Raw genomic sequence first — 23,175 nt, forward strand, 5'->3', positions numbered from 1 at the left:
CAAACGTGCAGGAGGCTCACCAGATGGTAAGTGACTACCACCGCCCATGGACATCTGCAACACCGGGGGGTTTGCAGGTGCGTTGCCGGCCTTTCAGGAAGGAGTACGCTCTTTTCTTGAAGGTTCCCAAGTCGTATCGGTCCGGAAAAACCGCCGACGAAAGCTGGTTCCACAGAGTGGTTGTGCGAGGCAGAAAATGTCTTAAAAGTCGCGCCGTTGTGCATTTTCGGACATACAAGTGGTGTGGGTGATATTTTGAATTTTGACGAGAATCCGAAGGTGAAATTCAGCAGCCGGGATCAATCCGAACAATTCCTCGGAACATTCTCCGTGATAAATTCTGTAGAAGATGCAGAGCGATCCAACATCTCTACGCAAAACCAAAGGATCAAGCAGATCGGAAAAGCCTTGATCGTCGATAATTCGAGCCGCTCTACGTTGGATATGGTCAAATAGAAGGTACTGGGGAGCAACCGCCCAGCGATGAGAGCAGTATTCCATGTGAGGCCGAATTTGCGCCTTGTATAGTCTTAGACAATGGGCCGACGTGAAATATTGTCTTGCCTTACTGAGCACACCGAGCTTTTTTGATGCCAATTTGGCTTTGCCTTCCAATTGACCGCGGAACTGAACAAGGCTCGAAACATCGACGCCAAGTATTCCGATACTAGCTGTGGCGGCTAACGGAATGTTCTCGAATCGTGGAGAATACGACAAATGGTGTTTTTTTAGCAGTTAGCGCGCAAACTTGCGTCTTTTTGGGGTTGAAATGGACTAGGTTTAGCCAACCCCAGATCGAGACTTTGTTTAACGAAGACTCGATTTCAGACACAAGTTTGTTCCGGTTTACTCTGACGTTTTCCCGAGTAATATTAGCAGTATTTATTTATTACTGTTTATTTGCACAAATGATGCAACGCCAAACATAACACTAACTGTCTTTCTCTCCCATTCGAACGAAAGAAGAGCTGAGAATATATATACACAAGCAGAGAGAGTGTATATACAGAGAAAAGCAGCTGTGAACACACACAGAGTGTATAAAGAGATTATTAAGTGAAAAAAGTACTTAAATTCCTTTTTAGTGATCGCTTTTTTTGCATAAGTAGAAAGTTCCTTCGAACTTGTTACTTTGGCGGAAAAAGTCCTTCCCTGATGAAATGAGATCACTTCGACAGAGTGGAACTAGTTATAAGCAGAATGAAGTTTGCAGTGATGGGTGTCACATAGAAAGCCATATTCACATTTAGGGTGTTTAGGAGCTCTGAATTCTAAGGTTCTACATGGTCTGATAGGTAATATACAAAGGTAACAAGAGATATGCTTATATTTCGGAGACTAAATTAAACAAGATACAAGTGCTAAGAAGTCAATCCAACTTATGTCGTAGTAGCAAACGACAGAATAATCAATTAGTTGTTTGTGAAAAAAATACTAGCTTTATCGCTATAATGATAAAGATAGAGATAGACGAGTCCCGTATACTATATGTATATACTAAATTATTAAGATATTTTATAGCGAAAAATCGGGGATTGTTGTTGGCACCCGAAATAAATCTGCGAAAGTAATTTAAGTCCGTAAGTTTTTGTTTAAATTGAAAATAAAAAAGATACAATTAAAGTGTAAAAAATAGTAATACAGGAACTGTACCTCCCTAGCGATTGCTCGATGCCTCAAAGTATCTGTATTGGCTCCAATTCCCTCAACATTGCACAAACACACTTACGCGTAGCCGAGAGCCGGCAATTTGTGCAATTTAACTAATGGGTGCATTTCATTTAGACCTCGGGTACTTCCGTTTGTATTACCGCTTTGATTAATCGGAATTCGTTTTCTGGACATCTAATGTACGTACAGTGTACGGGCTCGTTGCGGTCGTTTGTACTTGTAACGTGTTGTTTTCACGAACAACACGTTCAGATTATGTTATCGTTGAATAATAAGCCAAAACCTAATAATAAAATATCGTGTGACAAACTAAGCCCGTAAACAAATAATTAAATATACCACAGCGCACAGCGCGACTACTCCGTGTATTAAATGTATCTCCGTATGGTACATGTTCTACTATCCGGATAAACATAAAGGTGCGTATTATTTCATATACGAGGTCCGTCTTAGTGTACATAGGTACATACCTATATTATAATATATAATAACACATACGCTTACATACGCGTGTGTGTTATTGACGATGATGAAAGATGAACGCAATGCACACATACAAAACGATTACGTATTTATATGAAAAGGTTTCCGCGAGACTAAAATGTTTCTTAAAAAAAACCTTTTTGCGAACTATTGAATCATGTTACCCCGATTTATCTGACTATAGGCCTAAATCTGCTCTCCAATAACATCACATAGTGTAAAAGTGTTCATTCTACAAATGTTCGCTAATTGAATTGTAGTGCCGGTCGCCGTCGGCCGCCGCCATGAGCAATGTACCGGATCTCGGTTTAAAACAAGTCTCTAATCAACTAATGTAAATACATTTCGCTTTGCTTAACAATGTTAAAGCTGTCACTAAGTCGGTATCAGCTAGGAACAGACATCTTCTACTTAGTCGAGTACAATGTTGCTCTCGTGCTGAGACCATTTTCGCACCTTCAAACAATACTTGCTAACTTTCCAAAATCCAGTAATGATGTTACAATTCTCTACTATCGATTCGTAGATTTTAAACGTACGTATATGATATGTGCAGATTCAATAACTAAGAGAAGACAAAAGTAGGGTAGAGCTTCCGGAACGTGCCTGCGGGGGTAGCAACTGCCAACAGATCCGATATCAACAAACATCGCGTCTTGTTAAATCGCTTATAACTAATATCGGATCATGTTGTCATTACGGTTTATTAAAACTAAATAAATAATTATTTTCTACGGTCGTTGGTTTGTTCTTATGTTCTACGAATCGTCGGCCGTTCCAAAACCTCTCCCCAGCAGCTTCAGCAGCTGCAATGCATGCAGCCTTTCCTCTTAATGCGTGAATTTTACTACGCTTAGGTGACTAAAGGTTCTAAGTCAGCGAGCGAAGGATAAACTATTCTCCAAATAAATTCAACCGTTACAACAGAGACGGTAGTGGTCGGGGCTGCTCCCGCATCTTCAATTTGCGGTCGCAGATGGAAAATTAAAAGTAATTGTTTTCGGTTGTTGAGTTTTCAATTGAAAACCTGTTTGTCTCGCAACAACAAGAATACTAATTAGCCGCGTCATTACCTACACAATAATAATTTCCTGAGTGTTAGCTGTGTACATGCTCGCTAACGTGACACATATAGCGTTGGCGATTCCATTAGACGACTAAAGTTTCGACGGAGACCATTTGACCGGCGATCCTTACCTTTCTGCCCAATTCGTTCTTTAATTTACAAAAGCCTATGCTCAGATTTCCTGCCGTGTACTAAAATACGTCGATACACCCGAGGACCAAGTATTGTAAGTGTTCGTCGTACACGACGACAGCTTGTGCCTTGTCGCAGTATCATGTCAAACGTGAGCATGCAAGCACACGCTCGACAACAATAACGCAGATGAATGCCGTCACCAGGGCTGAGGGTGGCCGGGACATTATCTGTGTTCGGTCGAATTGTGCTTTTAATTAAACACGTACTCATTCCGCTAACGTCAACTCTTGTATACATAATACGACTCGAATCGAATCATCATAGGCGTTTGCGTGGAAAAATAAAATTAATCAACATTTCACACTGTATAAAATGTTTGTTGCCACGTCCTCCTCGCCTCACATTCATCTAGTAAGTGCTAAAATTAAGAATACCTTTCGTTTGAATTTGATTCTTTGCTCTAATGCAATTTCTCAATTTAATGACCGTATTCATATATTTACATAGCTCCTACAATTATGTATTTGTACACGAATATTATACGATAAGCGAGGTATTTGTAAAAAGAGTGAAGCTATTACCAATTTTCATAGAATTTTAAAAAATAATTTTAGACATATAACCGAATCGTTATGTCTCGCCTTGTGTACTTCAGTTATTTCCATAGTGTAATGTCATATGGCATCCTACTCTGGGGTAATGCAGCTGACATTAATACTATTTTTGTACTGCAGAAGAGGGCTATTCGTGCAATTTATAACCTGGGCCCAAAAGATTCGTTAAGAGGTAAATTTAAAGAAATTAAAATAATGACTGTCGCTTCTCAATTTGTTTTTGATAATGTTATGTATGTACGCAAAAACATAAATGATTTTCCCAGAAATTGTGACGTACATTCTATTAACACTAGGAACAAGAATAAACTTGTTACTCCAAGTACCCGATTACACAGGGTTAGTAACTCTTTTTTGGGGCAATGTATACGTTTTTACAACAGGATCACAGAAAACGTTCAAAATTATTCAATTATAAAATTTAAAAGAGTCGTTAAAGAGCGTTTGTGTGCTAAAGGATATTACAACACTAATGACTTTTTAGTTGACTGCACACCTTGGGAATGAAATGATCGCATCCAGGCTGTTTCAAATAACTAAAATATAATTATCATTGTACATGGAAAATGGTTAAAAAAAATAAAAAAAATATATCCCGCTGAGTTTCCTTCGCCGGTTCTTCTCAGGTCTGAGGTGTTAAATTCCGAACCGGTGGTAGATTTTTGACTTTGACTTTGACTTTGACTAATGTATATGTATAATGCACGTTTACTTTTACTAGCACAGTGGTCCCTCGATTGTTCGGCGACACGACGGGCTTATGATATATTAATATAAAGTTTCTAGTACATAATGAATTGATATATTTATACAACTTTGTCAATATAATAATGTTTAGCCGACCGTTGGATGATAAGTAATTAGGCTTCTTAGATAAGCAATTAATAACCACATGTGCTCGTATTGTACGACGTGATAGACCTAATGGATTACGAATACAATAATTAATTAATAGCTAGTTGAGATCATGAAGATCGCTTCGCTTTGACGTTCCTGAATACAGGGTGTATTCATGTGCACGAACCGCTTCTCCCGTTCGATATACCACGTGTAATGGCCGGTAATCAACGGGGTGGAGATACGAATGAATATATGTGACTAATTCCTTTCAAGTTACTAATATTATAGCAGGTGCAAGTTCTTCTGCGTTAATGTTCAAACATCCGGTAAATTATTACACCGAAGATGACGGGTGTCTCCTGTACTCGAAGAAAACAAGCAGCAAATAATTCTAATGTCGCAGTAACTTGGAAAACATTTAGTAAAGGAATATTAATATTAAACACATTTATAATATTACTTCGAAAAAATACGTGATCATTGTCTTGGTGGTACTGAGTGTTATACCGGCTGGTGGTCGATGTTCTCATTGAAAGATTTCATCAACCATCATAGTTGAGTTTCTTTTCTTTTCAAATATTGTAGATTGTTCTGATAGACAACAGTTGTTCATTACAAAGTGTACGTTTTCTCAGTAGCTGCTATTGGCTTATATTATCTCGTTCCGGGAATACCTCTTCTGCGCTGAATAAATAATTAATTGGTCAGAAGGATATGAATTGTTGTTTCATTTTCAATTCTATAGCAATATTACAGTTACAGATCGAGCAGAGCTGTATACATTTGTATTTGTTAATATATTATCTGTTTGTAATGAAAAGCTTGATGAAATTGTGAATTCGTGTATCTTAGAAGCAATTGGATACAGCTATCGTTCTTAATAATTTAGTTTGTTTTATCGTTTTATTTATTATATTATTCGTAAATAGTAAGTAGCGTGTCATGTCGTGAGAGTACCCGTCGGCGGCGCATGACACGCTCGATGGACACTACGCAGAGTGATCGAGGGGCGAGTACTTTGCTGCGTGATTTTAAAGCGATAAACACTTGACGGTACTAACGTTTTATTATGATAGTTCAACGGGAGTTATTTTTAAAGAAATGAAAACATTTCTTCTGTTTCATTGAATACACCTTCGATATGCGTTAACTAATTAAAACGAGAGGTTTCTTAAGAATTAAACCATCTGTCCAACATCTCAGGAACCGACGTTAACGTCTATGATCGACTCAGGTCTCTTCGTGATCATCTCAACTTCTATTTACCCCTTACACAGAGGATGTAGGGATTAATTTTTTTGAATTTTAAAACAAAATGTTTCATATACGTATTTCCGGGTACATATTTGAATTATTTTTTTGACAATAAAGTTTATTAAAATAAAAATTTTCAAGTGTAATTTTGTAGACAGCAGCCACTCTTACGTGTAGAATATTTTAAGTCAATTTATGTTAACGCTGAAATTTGAAACGAAGCTTTCAACTCTTAATTCATTAAGTCAAAATTTAAGATCGTATCACTTTTACAAAAAAACTATGTTCGTGCGTAATTTATACGAAACCGAAAATCTTGAATAAAATGTATAAATAAATTAAAAAATCATGTCACTAAAAAGTGTTATATCGAATAATTTTCCTTTCTTACATGCATTCGCACCCAATACCAGCAAAGAGTATGAAAAACCCTATTGTCACAGCTCTTACTATTTCGAACTGTTACGAACTTGTATTTATATGATCATTATATATAATTTTCTTTTGTTTCAGCAAATACTCTGAACAACAATGAAAACACGAAGGCTCTGCAGTATGTGCATGACTCGCACCGAGAACTGCAGGAGAAGGTGAGCTCGGTAGTCATTATTATTATTGGTATTGCTGCGAACATCGAGACGACGCACAGCGGCATTTTATTGGAAATCAGACATTTCAGAGAGTTATTAAATACCGTCGGGTGACTCCTCAAGGATACGCCACATCGAGCCATTTGTTATTACAACAAACTGCACTTAATGCTTTTAACAGGACTTGACTTCATTTTTAATTGAATACAGTTAAAAAAAACATAACATACGGTAAAAGCCTTACTATTACCATAAATTAAAGGTAAATTTTTCTTTAAGTCTTCTAATTTAAAAGCGCACAGATGATATTTGTACTCGTACTGTACTAACACGAAATACGAGCTCCCATACAGAAACCTCGCAGACCGCAAATCTGATTCTATGAAAATGATGATGATTAAGAGATAAATATTAATTACATTTAAATAACTTGATAATACATTGGTCTCGATCGACGTATTCGATTGAAAACCGCATTATCGCCAGAGTAAAGTGAAACCACGTATAAGAAATTGTAGTGGACCGCGCGCCGTGCGGTTACCGTCTCAGTGCTTGTGATCAGGTATTAGTGCTGTTAGCTTTATTGTTTTCCGTGCTGTGAGCGTCTATCTCGGAAATCTTACATTCAAACTGATTTAAAAACGCTACGCGGTGATATTGCATTATCGGAAATTCTTGGAGGTCTACGCAAGCTTAGCGTAGACATTGTACGTTAGATTTTATTTTTATAAGTATTTTTTAAAGAATTCAGAATTTTAGTGACGGCTATGTACACGTTATTGGTATTTTATTATGTAGATAACGAAGCAAGACATTCTTTACGTTGGAATTACATAATCGTTCATTAACGATTAATTGAAGATCAAAAGAATATCTTAAGAAATAATATATTTTTCTTGTCATGCCGTTTCCCCATCTGTTTGGCATCGGAGGAGCGTCATTCTTTCTTGCATTCCTGCAAGCGGTGACAGATCCCCACACAAGCTTCCTCTTTCCCTATAGCTATTCCGGTTCTCTTATAATAATATTGATCAGTCTTCTCGTTAAATGACATAACATGAATTAGTCCTTTAATTTTTAATTTTATTTGGTAGATGTTTCATGTTTACCTAAATCTTGTTGCCGTTTGATCATTATATTCTTTTCATAAGTTGATATTTACATAATCAATCATTGTCGGCAGCCCTTCACCGACCAATGCCCGCTGGTCCGCGAGAGCGCTGCGGATATCGACACCACGACCATCTACCCGTCTTTCGACTTTCAGGTAAGGCACATAATTATATCATATATTTATTTATACATTTAGTTTGACAAAACATTATTCTTAGGTATTTTTGATAAAATACTTTTTATTCATCAGTAGTATTTTTTGAAAAGTGGTAACTTACTGGGAGATGTTACAAATTAGCTATTAAGTAGTAAACCGAGGTTGCCGACCGGCCGGCTCGCCACCGGGCAGCTCGTGTCATTCCTGTAACTATTGGCATTCCCGTCTGCTAAGCCTCTTACGGTGAATCGACTTATATTGCCAAAATTCGTAGCGTTAATCATATTATTGTTTTTTTTACAAAAAAAATATGTGCATTGATGATATAAATAGTTTTTTATTGTTTCTATGAATTCGTAAAAACACATTAACACATTAATATGATACAGTGAATGCGGGCGACGTGAAAGACTAAACTGCGCTTTAGAACACAGCTCGCGCACACGTTATACGACACTTACGGTTAGGGAGCTGGCGGCCGAGTCGATAGGGATTAGAACAGCGAGGGATGTTTCAGGCAATTAAAGTCAACGTCGTTGCGTTGTTGCGTTACAACGCTTCTTTTAAAAAAAGGGTACTTTCATTATCAAGTCTCTTGTGTCTGCCCCAGCAGCTAATATTTGGATGATCCAGGTAGCCAGACAGGTTGGCCTTATTCAAAGTGTGTTCAGGGTGTCAGCGAGTACAGTTTGTAAAATGATATTCTACTAAGATAATAATTTGCTTGGTTCAGGTTGGGGCCACTTGGATTGTTGCTACTGACAGCACACACTGACGCACTTCTCTTTTGTATCTTGTTTCAAGCCTTTTGGAACCGGGACCTAATGAGCAGCCCCCGACTATTCCCGGAAGGAAATCCATATATGTCTTCGTACCTTAGGGTAGCATGCAATTTTGCATAGTTACTCATTTATCGACGTAAATGTCTACTAAGAAAAATTTGTAAATTCCAACTGTAAGGGAGAAATGGGAGGGAAAACTTTGTATAAACTTTATCCATACGAATTCGGGACGGACAACATAAAATATGTACTTAAATCTGTTCAACGTCATAATTACAGTATCCTAATACAGGCACCGCACCCGCAATTATTTTATGTTTTAAACAACCCTTTAAAACTATCCCCAATAATAGCAGACGTGTGCACTGTGAAACTTTAATTGAAGTCTTTTATGTATGAAAATGACGCCGACCGATAGTCGCGAGGATCAGGATTCCATTATCTTTTCAATCACCACTCGGCCAATGGAATTGTATGAGAGGAAATTACGTTAAAGCTAACAAATATTGTGAACTGCTGCCGAGTTGCCTTCTCGTCCCACCTATTGTCAATTTTATAAACAAACACTTTTTATATACGTAAATAAAAAGTAATCATTGATGAGACTAGTCTCTCTCTTACTCTCGTAAGAATTTAAAAATATATAATAATCGTGTAATTAGGCATAAAATCGTCGGTATTGGAATCTTCATTGAATTTGTGCGCACGCCGCGTGTATGATATTCACATCGAGATTCGGTAAGTCGTACCGTACAAGATGTGCGAACGGTCACGAGTGCGTCCTCTTTCCGCATCACTGCCGCCGTCCCTACGACACCCTTCGAGTATTTAGTGAATAGAAATATTTTTGAGTGGGCTAACTTTCCGCTCACATCCCTTCGACTCTCCTGCCATCATTCGATAGCTATTCATGCCGCCAATATTTTCATGACAAAAATAGGAACACTCATTTAAAAACTAATAAAATTCCGACGTTGCCCATCGCGACTCGCGATCGCATAAAGCATGTGTCTTTGAGGATGGCAGATACTGTTATCTTTGTAGTGTAGGCGGAAAGAAAAAACATTCTGACAATGAAGCATTACATCATTTGAAATATATTTTTATGTAGGAGTCCTGGATAAGGGAAGTCTCTCGCTAAGTGGAACCTTTTATTCGTTGTTACGAGTCGACTAGACTTTAACAATGTTGCATCTTGCAAATAAGGAAATAATCCTGCGAGAATTTTCTATTTCTAGTAAACAAGATCGCTAGCTTGTGTAGATATTCGAGTAAGGTGCTATAAAAACGACTTTGCTGATCGAATTATATATTGTATATTATATACAAATTATTCCAATTAACTACAGATCCGCAAATCCTACTTAAAAGAAAAGATTTTAGTGTGTCGTATTGTTTAAGTTTTAAATACTACTATGTATACTGTATATAAATACGAACTCATTTAATACCAGTTTTTGTTACTTCGTGGGAAAACATTAAAGTTTTTTTTTTGTAAAATGCTTCGGCTGTGGATCGTCGTATGTTATGCAAATCCATAAGGGCGCTGCAAGCGTTCAATCTAAATTTTAATTTATTTTGTTATATATTTTTGTAGCGCCATGAAACAAGCTTCACGGTTCAATATGGATATATTGTTATCGTGCACTCAATTCTGTGTTCCAAGCTACAGTCGAAACAGTCGCAAGAGTTTCCGATTTTGAGACCCCGGATCCCTAGAATAATTGGCAGTTGCGAGGTTGATGAAACGAATGGCATGTAAAAAATATATATTTTAATTCCGGTGCTCTGCTCTGTAGTACAAACGTCGACATTCTGTTCGAACTGGGAACAAATTAAGAAAAAAATGTGTTGCTCGATGGAAAGACTTACTACTAATATAAAGAAATATTACCTCTGTACAGTTAGCCCCCAACTTTCTCCTTCGTCTGTGGATTGCGATTTATTTGTGTAATGAGGTTTTGACACTATTTTCCTATCTCACCTATTCGGTCTTCAATGTTGGCCACATAGATTAGACGATTAATTGACGACCCTCGGCGTGAATGCCAACCAGCTCACACTACAGCTAATATGAAGCTCGATAAAGATTTTATAGCTCCATATGCAGATGCCGTTGTCTCTAGTTGCGAAAGATTAACCCTAACAATATTAAACAATTTTAAACTTGTGAAGTCTTCCCCAAATCACAAGCCCAAAAGTAAAATATCAAAGCTATCACAAGCAAAATCTATGAATGTTCTTCTTGTGGTCTCCGAACACCTTTACATGTGTGCTCGTACTTTACACAGGGTCTGTCGGTAACGGGAACAGAGAGTGCTTTATCAATAACTGCAACTTCTACGACGGAGCCTGCTGCTAGTGGTGATAAATTAGTTCTCCGTCGAACTTTCTAGCTAACTCTAAGATAATTAACTACCTAACTATCGACCACACTCTCACTGACATTAATTCCATTTTCAATTGATTGATTTGGTCCAACTTATGTATTCAAAGTTATGAATTACTTGTGTAATCAAACTTGAGTTAAGGAAGATTTTTGCGTCGGAGTGAGTCCTTTCAATGGATGATATCGGATGGGAGCAGGAAATGGCAAATTCTTATTTGTAATAGATCTAACGAACGTAACGCGGAGGGCCGCGCTTTCGTGGTTGAATAGAACTACAACCTCGTCGTCATAACGAACGGATGTGAATTTAAGATAAATAAAAATAAATTATAGCTTTAGAAAAAACATAATTCCACATACTCGAAAATATACTTCAGATATATTAAATAGTCTACTAAGAACATTCGTCTGCAACGAGTACGTTTAAGGTATTGCCTCTCCGTATGGACTCACTTTATACATTTATTAGTTTTGATCTCGATATACTATGTGTGGTATTCTGCACTTTTAATACAATACAAATTATAAATATTTTCATCGAAATGGAAAGTTATTAATATCAGGATAACTAAATTATATGTGATTAAAAGCTGACAATTATTATCACAACAATTTAGTATTTATTATTAACAAAGTAGTCAACTGTAGGGAGGAAAAGGATGAACACGGTACTGCCTCGGTTGGTGCGGGTCAAAACGTCGCGCAGGAATAATTAACCGTCTCCACGGTCTTTCTGTCAGTTTGACTGAACGCGATAACCTAAAACACTACCAAACGGATATTCATACGGCTTTGACCAAACCAATGGACGCGCGATAAATGAGATGTAAAAACCGACTGGGAACTTGACTGGCGTGCGCCGCCTAAGCCTTTTGCTTGATCGAATCTATTGCAAAGTAACCGTTCTGCGCAGACTCATCCTATGAGCCACTGCTATATAGTTGTTGGTAGCCTTTGAGGTTGCAAATATAAATTGACAACATTATTTCAGCGAAGTGTATCGCGTGGTTTGGGATAACATTTAATATGACTTATATTTATATAAATACTAAGTATCATATTAAAATATAGAAATTCCCGTACCTCATATTAACGACAAAGTAAATTCTCACATGTTCCGTATCATTGAGCCATCAAATTAAATCGGCTAATCATTGAGGACAACGTAATGGCGTCGCACCACAAACGCCTGTCAGACTGTGGCCATCACCCAGCGGTCCGCACTCCCGACGTCACAGCTCGCCACCGCGATATAACACCTGTATCGTATATCTAATTAGTAATAAGTATACTTTGCTCATAACTAATAAACTTCGTCGTCGTCTTAAGTTTTGTAAGATTTGTTCTAAAAAAACGAATTTACAAATGTACAACATAATGAAACAAATAACAATTCTCCCTCTTTCCGATGGCTATCTGATGCTAATAACCCCAACTCTAAGATCAGATTAGATCAAAGTCTTAATTGCTGGCTGTGAGTAAGTATTACCTACGAGTATAAACTCAACTGAACGAACACTAAGACCTATCGCCACTTTAGAGTTTAGTCTGAGGAGCTATTAACTAACTATACGCAAACTCGCATCGGATTCTCCGACAACTAGGACCGTCCTGCTCGATGAGATCAATATCCTATAAATTAAATATCTCGCAAAACTTGGCTCACCGGTAAGTGTGCTAACAACACGAAAATTCCCGTAACTAGACTCCTCGACTCTCCAATTCCATCCTCGCTTACGGAAACTAAACTATAGCATATTCGTTGAAATTGGAGTTTTAACATTTAGATTTAAGTATATTAAGTTTTTTTTTAATTTATATATTTATTGAGTATTGTTTGACATAAGTTAAGCAAGCGTCAATTATTATTGTGCAAATGTAACATTTTCAGAAGGAAGTCATAAGCAAGTTTTACAAAATTTTCCATCACGTAACGTGAGCAATATAAGTAGTGTCATTAACGACTCGTTCGAGTATATGTGATTTCCTGCGGAGGGATGTGAAGCGCCGCCGCCGTGTACGTCGAAGATTGTTGCGTTCCAATAGCGCAGCTAGCGAAGCGTCTAAGACGTTCATAATGATTAAAACAAAAGTGTTACTAGTCATTGTACGTTTATATTACAAACTATACCTGCTAACCGGCCGACTAACTGGAATTATTGGGATACTATAATGACAACACGAGAGTTCGACTAGAACATAATTACGAGGTTATGAATAATTTGAAATTTGTACGTACCTATATACGTCGAATAATCTTAGAAGCAAATTTCGCTATTATATCAAAATATGTTGCTTGAAGGATTTTGGTTGAAGTTACCTACTAATAGGAGGCAAATTGGCCTAGTTTATATTACGGTTTCCTAACCGAATCTCACAAAACGGAAACTTACTCAATTCTTCGCATTTTTGTAATTTCTTTATTATGTGCATTACAGCTAGATATTATATCCGAAAAGCTGTCTTTGTAGAGAAATTTAATTTATGATTGGGCATATTATAATATATATTCGCCATATTATAACATATCTAAGAGAGAGAGAGATAATATTTTAGACATCTTAACAAGTTAATCATATCTGTGACTTGCGACTTGAAGCAAACTAATATTTATGTACATATAGTTAAATATTAAACTTAGATACACTTAGTGCCAACATAATCCAATCGAGTATCAGACGAATTCAAAGAGCGATAGAAATAACATTCAAATCGGAAATATCTGCCTGACCCGGCACTACGAGTAGCCTACGATTGTGAGAAGTTGTATTCAGGACGCTACCTGACGCTATCAGACTCGAGTGATGTGCTAAAGACAAAGGAGACCGCGGTTCCAAGCATCCGCAACTTATGCTTGACATGCGCTTCTCTTAGAATGACTCGATTAGAAGGCGTACCTTATCCCTTAACTTGCTTATGAACTTGAAGTCGTGACGTGGTGTGGGTAGTAATATTCAAATATGAATCCTTATATATCCATTTTAACATTTACTATCTCAATTTTGTTCAGCTATTACTTATAGAAATGCCGGGCATGAGAGTCGGTGAAGTTGTGGTCGCTTCATGCAGCCGAGCGAAGTATAATTTAAGTTTCTAGTAAAAGGTGGGACGACTTCGCGGTGAAGTGGGGGGCGGATTGCCGGCGCCTTTACCACAGTGTTGTTAACTTCGTGTCACTGGTTTCGTCCGAAGTCGGCCTTTTGGTTGTTGGCTCGAATCTCGTAACGTGTCAATGTCTGAAATTTAATATTACAAAATAATTATTAACCGTTATCTTCCTATACTGTGACCGATAACAGATTCAGGCAAAGAATACGGTTACAATAGTTAGTATAATGTCGTATGATATTTTGAACAAAACGCTGATGTATTCGTTTTTGAAATATCTGCTACTGAAACAGTGGCCACTCGACCGCTCTTTCTTCACTAAATAAAATTTACCTTTGAATGTGTGAAAAATTTTGATTGGAAACTCGATTTGCTTTTACATTCCGATATCGCAATACGAATCGAATGCACATTTTAGTTCCATTTGATTCGATCAATTTGATTAAATTTGGAGTCTGGATATTTCGTTTTTTAATTTATTTTGGGAACTGTCACGTAATTATATTAGAAACACCATTTTACAAATGAAAAGAACTTGGAACAGAACAATTCGTAATCAATGTAAATAAATATATATAATAAACCTCTTCCTCTGACTGCAACGAACGGTTACCTTTCGCCGAGAAGTATCAGCCCGGCAGACGCGACGCGCCCTTACTACAAACGAGCTTATTTTAAATCAAAATAAATTCATAATATCATAATAACTGGTGAATTATCCCGTGATATATTTTAACCAGTGAATATATGGATGTATATTCGCCTTTGCTATGCTACTTCAAAAATTCATGGTCTTTTATTAACACACAAAATTTAGAATACAATAGGAGAAATTGCCTTGAACAGTTATTACTTCGTAGGAACAAGAAATAAATGAAATAAATTTATTAAAGCTACTGAACTGCTTTTTAATGAATTATTTTTTAATCGTTGGAAAGTGTGTCGGACTAGACTTCCTCCTGCGCGGTGGCCACTGCACGGCGGTAACGCGATTTCATTATTAGATTATCTCTCGCTCCGAGTCACGGCGTCACTTAACGTAGTTTGGCTACGCGTGCAACGCTCGCTCTCATTTGTATAATGCTGGCGGACTATCAAGACCGGTCGACAGCCCACCAAGAGGTCGAACTTCAGCTGCCCTGTGAGTTGCAACGCGTTTCATTGTTAAGACATAATATTGTCTACAGACAACGCTTCCTGCCAGAAAACCGCTTACAGCTTCAATTTTATTTGATATACACGATTTATTTTACTAATATATATTACTATATATATATACAAAACGACCCGCCCGGCTTCGCTCAGGGGCAATGCTGATATTAAGTATACTACAAGTTTTTCAGTCGTTAGACAATACAAACCGCTATGTCCCTGCGTTTTAAATCTGTAATATTTCCGAAAATATTTCTTTTAAATTACATCCTGTAAAGGGCCCTATTGATCTATATTAAAGGCACAATGTATTTAAGGTACTTAATTCGATAAGGGTTCATGCTGTATTTCTTAAAATAGCTTCGAAAATAAGCCATTATTTCCCGTATAAAGTAAAGGATAAAAAATGGTTGTTATGGGTTATTCCTAAGATAGACACATACTATCGCAGACTTTTTTGAAGACCTTTTGAAGGTACAATTCTGTAGTACATTATTTTGATCTATCTCGTAGGGTTGAGCCAGCATTTCCAATGTAAAAATGTGTTTATTCACGACATCACTTTGGAAACTTCTTAAAAATTAACAGTGTTTCTCTACTATATTGTGCATGTATTATACATATAAACCTTCCTTTTGAATCAATCTATCTATTAAAAAGCCGCATCAAAATCGGTTGTGTAATTTTGGGACAGACAGCAGTAAGCGACTTTGTTTTATACTACGTAATGACGATGATGCGGCGGCGGCGCACGGCGCTCGCGTTTCTCCGGTTTCAATAAACATTTGTGTTGTTTTTCAGTCATGCACCCTTGGTATTGGATCTAGCCAAATATTTTTATTATATAAAAACAATAACAGTAGACATATTAGTATTCGTTTGGGTAATTCGACTTTAAGCTTAAATAAGGCATCTTGATTGGTTATGGAACATACACCACTCTCATATTTGAGCAACACTTTCAGCTCGTCAAGAAGATAGTTTGTGGAGATTGGATGCTCATTTATGAGGTATTCATCATATGCGTACGTAGTCGAATAAAATGCTCCGATGCTGAGTCTGGTATACGGGCGACTTGCAATAGAATTATATAAACACATTACACTTTAATACACGAACAGTTCGCAAACTAGCAACAATGTCAGTGATGCGAAAACTCTTTGTATAAACGTTATATTAAAAGTCGACATATGTAAGATCAGCCCCCGGGAGCGACTCTTACTCGCGCAACCGCTGTCGAGCGTTTAATGGTGTGTAACGTCGCGTACTCGCAACTCCGATACAAGGACATGACGTCTGCACGTAGAAAGATGTCTCTCACAGTCGGCACTGCAACGTATTTCCCTTGCGATGCATGTTATCGACATATTAACGGCATATTGAGTGAAATTATAAAAAAACTTAAATTTTCAGCCGAGTTGGCTCCGGACAAAGGAATTTTGGGACCGAACATTCGAAGATCGTTACGAGATCATCAAGAATGACAGCCGGCGACCACCATTGAAGGTACTTCTCGACCGACCATTTTATTTTTCTTATTGCACCGGCATGCTTCCACATCAACATCATCAATCTGGACATTCCGATCAAGTTCAGTTTACTTGGAAATTCAATACAACATATCAATATGTACCAACATTTGTTGCGAGGATTTACGATGTTTTTGTTTAGTGTATCGTTTAGAATTAAAAATCAGCTTTAAATATTTAATTTTTATTTATAATATCATTTACACATAGTTCTCAACGTGGTATTAGGATACCAAAAGTTTCGTAATTACAGAGGAAAATAACTCCGCTGGCCGTTCGCTAAGCGTGTGGTTCCTAACTTTTCAAATGTCTATTTTGAACTAATTAAACCGAACCTTGTATTTCACGCCTCATTAAATTATATCATTTTGCTTAAAAGAGTAATCAAACGAAATTAAAAGCTTAGAACAAGATACAATCAGATTTTTATAAGTTTTGTTTTAAATGTTTCCACGCGCGTTATGCGTTATCTAATGGGTAGCAAAATGCTTTTTATTGAGTTTTCGTATTTAAAATACAGTGCGTCCGTAAAAGCAATCTCACGGTCACAGGTTTGTCCAAAATCTTAGCACCTACCTAACGTCAGATTATCCTTCAGGTCATCGTGGTGCCGCACTCGCACAACGACCCCGGCTGGTTGAAGACGTTCGAGCAGTACTTTGAGTGGAAGACGAAGAATATCATCAATAACATCGTACAGAAACTCCACCAATACCCCAATATGACTTTCATTTGGACCGAAATGTCATTTCTCAACGCGTGGTGGGAGCGATCTCACCCGGTCAAGCAAAAGGTGAATAAATATAAGTAATAAAAATGTTCTGAGACAAATATTTCGATAATTGGGAAGTCTTACGAAAAGATTGGGATACACGTGGTAAACAATAACCACGTGCGCCGCACGTGACTAGTCTCGCTGCACGACGCGATCTAAAGCTTAGTAGCGCCATCTAGTGAATCAAGTGGGTCTCATAAAATACAAATAATTTGTGATATAATATAATCTAATATACATATATTCCCTTACAACTATCGTTCGGGTTCCAAAATTTTGCTTAAATCCAAATAATTACACGAATTTACTAAATGCAAAACATATATCATTGTTAGTTTATTGTAGTCACCGTACCTTACCTTATTGTATATTATTAACGATTTAATAAATGAATAACAATACACAGAACTGAATGGAAATTCAAAAAGTTTCGATTAACAAATGACGTAAGTAATAAACGAAAGCGAAAAAATACAATGTAAAGCGCTAGAGCCTCGAACGCCATCACCAGTTGTCCTCGCTCACTACTTACCTCGTACGTAACCTAGCGTCGCTGGCGACACCTCTTACAATGAAAGCAAATATTACAAAATCTATTATATTGTATTGCAGGCACTGAAGAAGTTGATTAAAGAGGGTCGCCTAGAGATAACGGGAGGAGGCTGGGTGATGCCGGATGAAGCCTGCACACATATTTATGCACTAGTGGATCAGTTCATTGAAGGTACTCATATATTTTCTAATAACAAAGGTTCCTTCCAGCGAGATAAGATTGTACATGTATTTTTTATATTTCAGGACATCAATGGGTAAAAACGAATCTTGGTACATCGCCCAAGACCGGGTGGTCGATCGATCCGTTTGGTCATGGCCCCACCGTACCCTACCTTCTAGACCAGAGTGGCCTTGAAGGCACCGTCATCCAGAGAATACACTACGCCTGGAAGCAATGGTTAGCGCAGAGGCAGATCGAGGAATTCTACTGGGTTACCAACTGGTCCGAAAAGAAACCTTCTCTCATCGTCCACAATCAACCCTTCGACATCTATTCTATTAAAAGTACATGTGGTCCGCACCCCTCTGTCTGCTTAGGCTTCGATTTCAGGAAAATACCCGGGGAATATTCGGAGTACACCGCAAAATATGAGGAGATAACCGACCAGAATCTCCACACCAAATCCAAGACTCTGATAGACGAATACGATCGTATCGGCTCCCTGACTACCCACAACGTCGTACTCGTGCCCCTCGGCGACGACTTCCGATACGAGTACGGCGTGGAGTTCGACGCCCAGTACACTAATTATATGAAAATGTTCAATTATATTAATAATCATAAAGATACCTTTAACGCTGATGTTTCATTTGGAACGCCCCTCGATTACTTTAACGCTATGAAAGACAGGCACAAAAATATTCCTACGCTCAAAGGAGACTTCTTTGTTTACTCGGATATATTTAGTGAAGGAAAGCCAGCCTACTGGTCCGGTTACTTTACCACCCGACCGTACCTGAAAATCTTGGCTCGCCAGTTTGAGCATCACCTGAGAACAGCTGAGATTATCTTCACGCTAGTTGCGAACTATATTAAACAATCGACCACGCTAAAACTGATCTCATCTGAAAAAAGATTAGAAAAGTTCTACGAACAATTGATTACCGCTCGTAGAAACTTAGGTCTATTCCAGCACCATGATGCAATCACCGGAACGTCCAAATCTAGCGTGATGTTCGACTACGGAACCAAACTGTTCACGAGCATTTATCACTGCATTCGTCTGCAAGAGGCGGCGCTCACCACCATCATGTTACCTGATCCATATCTTCACTCGCAGAGCATTCTCCAAAGCCAGCACGAATGGGAAACCTACGGTAAGCAACCGAAGCAGTTACAGGTGTCGGTCGTCGACAAAAGGAAAGTTGTTCTGTTTAACTCGCTCGCCGAAGAACGCACAGATATAATATCGGTCAGGTCAAACACCACCAGCGTGCGCGTTTACGATACGCGTCGGAAGGAGTACGTCCAATACCAGATCACGCCGATTATTGAAATACGGGAGCATGGAAAATATGTCATCAGTGATACGAGTTTTGATGTCCTTTTCGTCGCCACAGTGCCGCCTCTTACTGCAGTCACGTTTAATCTCGAGGAATACACGAACACGTCGCAGCACTGCGTCATCTTTTGCAATAATTGCAGCGATAAAATATTAGGCTCCGATAAAACCGAAAATTTCACCGTTAAGAAGATGATGCCTGGTGATATTCAGCTGGAGAATTCGGTTTTAAAACTTTTGATTGATAGGAATACTGGGCTCTTGAGGCAAATTAACAGAAAAGATAACCGAAGGAGACACGTCGTCGAAATGCAGTTCGGCGCTTATCAAAGCGCACAACGACACTCGGGCGCCTATCTCTTCATGCCAGACTACGACGCTCCCGAGAAAAAGGTCCTACATCAATACGGCAGCGGAACAAGTCAGCAAGACGAGAACATAATCATCCTATCGGGCCCCGTGTCCACTGAGATTACTACACTGTACCTACCTCTTCTAGTCCACACGGTTAAAATTTACAATGTCAAAGATATTGCTCTCTCGCACGCCGTACACGTCGAGAATGTCGTTGACTTTGAAAGCCCTCCGAAAAACCGAGAAACAGAGTTATTCATGAGATTACAAACAAACATACAGAATGGAGAAGTGCCAGAATTCTATACTGATCAGAACGGCTTCCAGTATCAGAAGAGAATTAAAGTAGAGAAATTAGGTATCGAAGGAAACTACTACCCGATTACGACGATGGCTTGGCTGCAGGATGAGGAGGTCAGACTCACTCTTATTACCAACCACGCACAGGGAGCCGCATCTTACGAACCCGGCCGCTTAGAAGTCATGCTCGACCGGCGAACACTATACGACGACCATCGAGGCATCGGGGAAGGGGTCGTGGACAACAAACCCACGGTGTTCCACAACTGGATCCTCCTTGAGCCGATTTCTGCAGACAGACGGAAGAGAGATACGAGCGAGCACGTGTCCGGAGTTCTGAACAGACGGAACTTCAGTCCAGATGCAAAAACCACTATATACGAACTACCCACGCGCACCGCCGACCACCTGAGCAGGACCATGAATTACCCGGTAAACGTGTACGTCGTGGACACCAGCGAGGTGGGCAACGTAAACGTAAAAACCTATCAGACCTTTATTCAAAACTTCCCTCCGGACGTACACCTGGTCTCGTTGCGAACTATCACCGATGAGGTGTTGGAGCAATTTCCGAGTACCGCCTGCTTTATGGTGCTGCACAGACCCGGCTTCAGCTGCTCGCTAGGCGACGGCTCTCGACGGACCTCCGCTCGCTTCACGGCGAAAACACTGTTCAACGGATTGCGCATCTCTAATCTAACCGCAGTCAGCCTGACCGGGCTAAAGACGTACAAGTCGCTCTCCGGACTGGAAGATATCGAAATAGCTCCGCTCGAAATAAAAACCTACAAAATAAGGTTTTAAGGAACGTTTGAGTTACGTGTAGACCATTCGACATTACGCCTGTCGGCCTGCATCAACTCTACAGCCGTCTCAGGCGCGTCAATATTAATGAGAGGAAATGACTGTTTAGAATCACATATTTATCTGTTACGTACGTGTCTAATAGTAGCGTGTAAATTCCCTTCTCCTTGAGCGCTTCTTCGCAATCGAAACTATTATTACGATTTATATTTCGAAATATGAAGTTGACAAAAATCTAGATTAATCTACCTCAGGACCAAATTATAATAATACACTCACAATTTTGCAATATCCTGTCTATTAAAATATAAATCTATTTTTTTGTATAGCCTATTCGACAGCGCCACTGTATTACGGATGTACTTCGCATCGCCTTCGCACCCGGTTGAGATATTGTTACTATATTTACTATCGTTTAAGCGTCCTTAGTAACTACTTGTTTTGATTATATATGATATTAGTACTTGCAAAGATCTCTTTAATTCTATACATTACTGGTCAATGTTAGTGAAATAGTTAGGAATCGTTACACGAATATATACAATCGGTACACAGTACACGGTACACGCCCTCGAGGGTCATTTAATTTATATAGTAATATTCGCGTGACGTATGTACGTAAACGTAATGTTGTATATTTAGGTGATCAGTGACCTGGTGGACCGTTTCGGTGCTCACGCGTGACGTCACTGATGTTTCACAAATTTTGCCAAATTGAATAATGTAAAAGCATTAATTTAGTCATAATTTTGATATAATTATTTATCGTTTGTATTATTTTCAAGTACAATAAGGATTTATTATTTGGTTGTGTTCGCATAATTGTAGAATTAGGCGATTTAGTACAATTTAAGTTATTCATGTTTGGGATTACGGCGTCACAGTGTTGTGGTCGTCCGAGGTAATAAGGAATAGTCATTAATTATTTATATTAAGAGGAATGTTTCCGAATCTCGTTACGATCTGTATCAGTAACTAACTCTGTACCATCTACATCACCTTGTACTGTGAATCGTCATTTTACTACTAATATTGCTGTCTAGGAATAATCGTAGTTAGTATTTAAATGGATGTTATTAAATGTTTATCGTCAAATTTCTAGTACGAGGGAGACCACTGTTAGAAGCGACAAGGCTCTTTGCGATGTTCACATCGTTCTTTGTATATTTAATACTATTTTGCGTTCAAAACATCATAGCCAATGAATAGTTGAGTATTATATAAGACGAACAGTCGCGGTCATTTTATTTATTTGTAAATAAACTGAAGTGTAAATATTATTTATTTTGTGCTTGTGTTACGACAGCCCTGTGAGCAGGGAACATCCTGGTGTCTCGATACCAGCTCACCGTTTTGTACAATACAGTATCGGCCGGCCACGGGAATGAGGCGACGAATGGGCTGAAACTAACGTTGCCGAGCGAATCACCGACGACGATGCAAAATTTTTCATTCGCAATAAGGGATAGAGAGATTTTAATCGTTAATTTATAACTTTTTTCAATGAAATAATCTCTTTATATTTGTGGATCTTTGAAATGATAAACTTCTAGTTTATCTTATTTTTGTTGAAATACTAGCTAACATAAACTGTTCGAGTTCAGCTCCCCGCGACATATTTATTAAATCATTATTGAAGAGGCAGTGGGGCAACATAAAGACGCAATGTCCATATTACATCGTGCCATCCACCATCTCCTAAAGGTTTCCTATCGTCATAAGAGCACCAGTTGATATGTAACAATCCCTCTGGGTTATAGGCCGATAAGAGTCGCGGCGGTGATCGCTACTGACCGCTCCCGTGGCCGGCGCCGGCGGTAAGACATCACGCGTCGTCAGTTCAGGATGTTCTCTGTACTAACGTGGACAAAGTTTTAATATTGCAACTAAATCAGTCCTATGTTCACCTCCACTTGTTTAAAGTTATCGATGCTGATTCAGTGTTTTGTTCGGAAATGTACAATTTTTGTTCTACAATAAAATGTGTAGTTGAAATAAAATA

The 23,175-nt window shown here is 38.4% G+C and overlaps 1 protein-coding gene across 1 annotated transcript in view; it reads left to right on the forward strand.

Moving 5' to 3' along the window:
• The window catches only part of LOC125075755 (alpha-mannosidase 2), a 72,952-nt gene extending 49,813 nt beyond the window's left edge, over window positions 1-23,139 (forward strand). Inside the window, exons 3-8 of the mRNA XM_047687476.1 lie at window positions 6,577-6,653; window positions 7,837-7,920; window positions 16,768-16,860; window positions 17,482-17,676; window positions 18,271-18,382; window positions 18,457-23,139. Coding sequence (XP_047543432.1) covers window positions 6,577-6,653; window positions 7,837-7,920; window positions 16,768-16,860; window positions 17,482-17,676; window positions 18,271-18,382; window positions 18,457-21,173 — 3,278 coding nt within the window. The 3' untranslated portion in view covers window positions 21,174-23,139. The remainder of the gene's footprint in view (window positions 1-6,576; window positions 6,654-7,836; window positions 7,921-16,767; window positions 16,861-17,481; window positions 17,677-18,270; window positions 18,383-18,456) is intronic.
• Window positions 23,140-23,175: the final 36 nt, after the last annotated feature.

Source organism: Vanessa atalanta, chromosome Z, assembly GCF_905147765.1.
Source record: "Vanessa atalanta chromosome Z, ilVanAtal1.2, whole genome shotgun sequence".
Lineage (NCBI taxonomy): Eukaryota > Metazoa > Arthropoda > Insecta > Lepidoptera > Nymphalidae > Vanessa > Vanessa atalanta.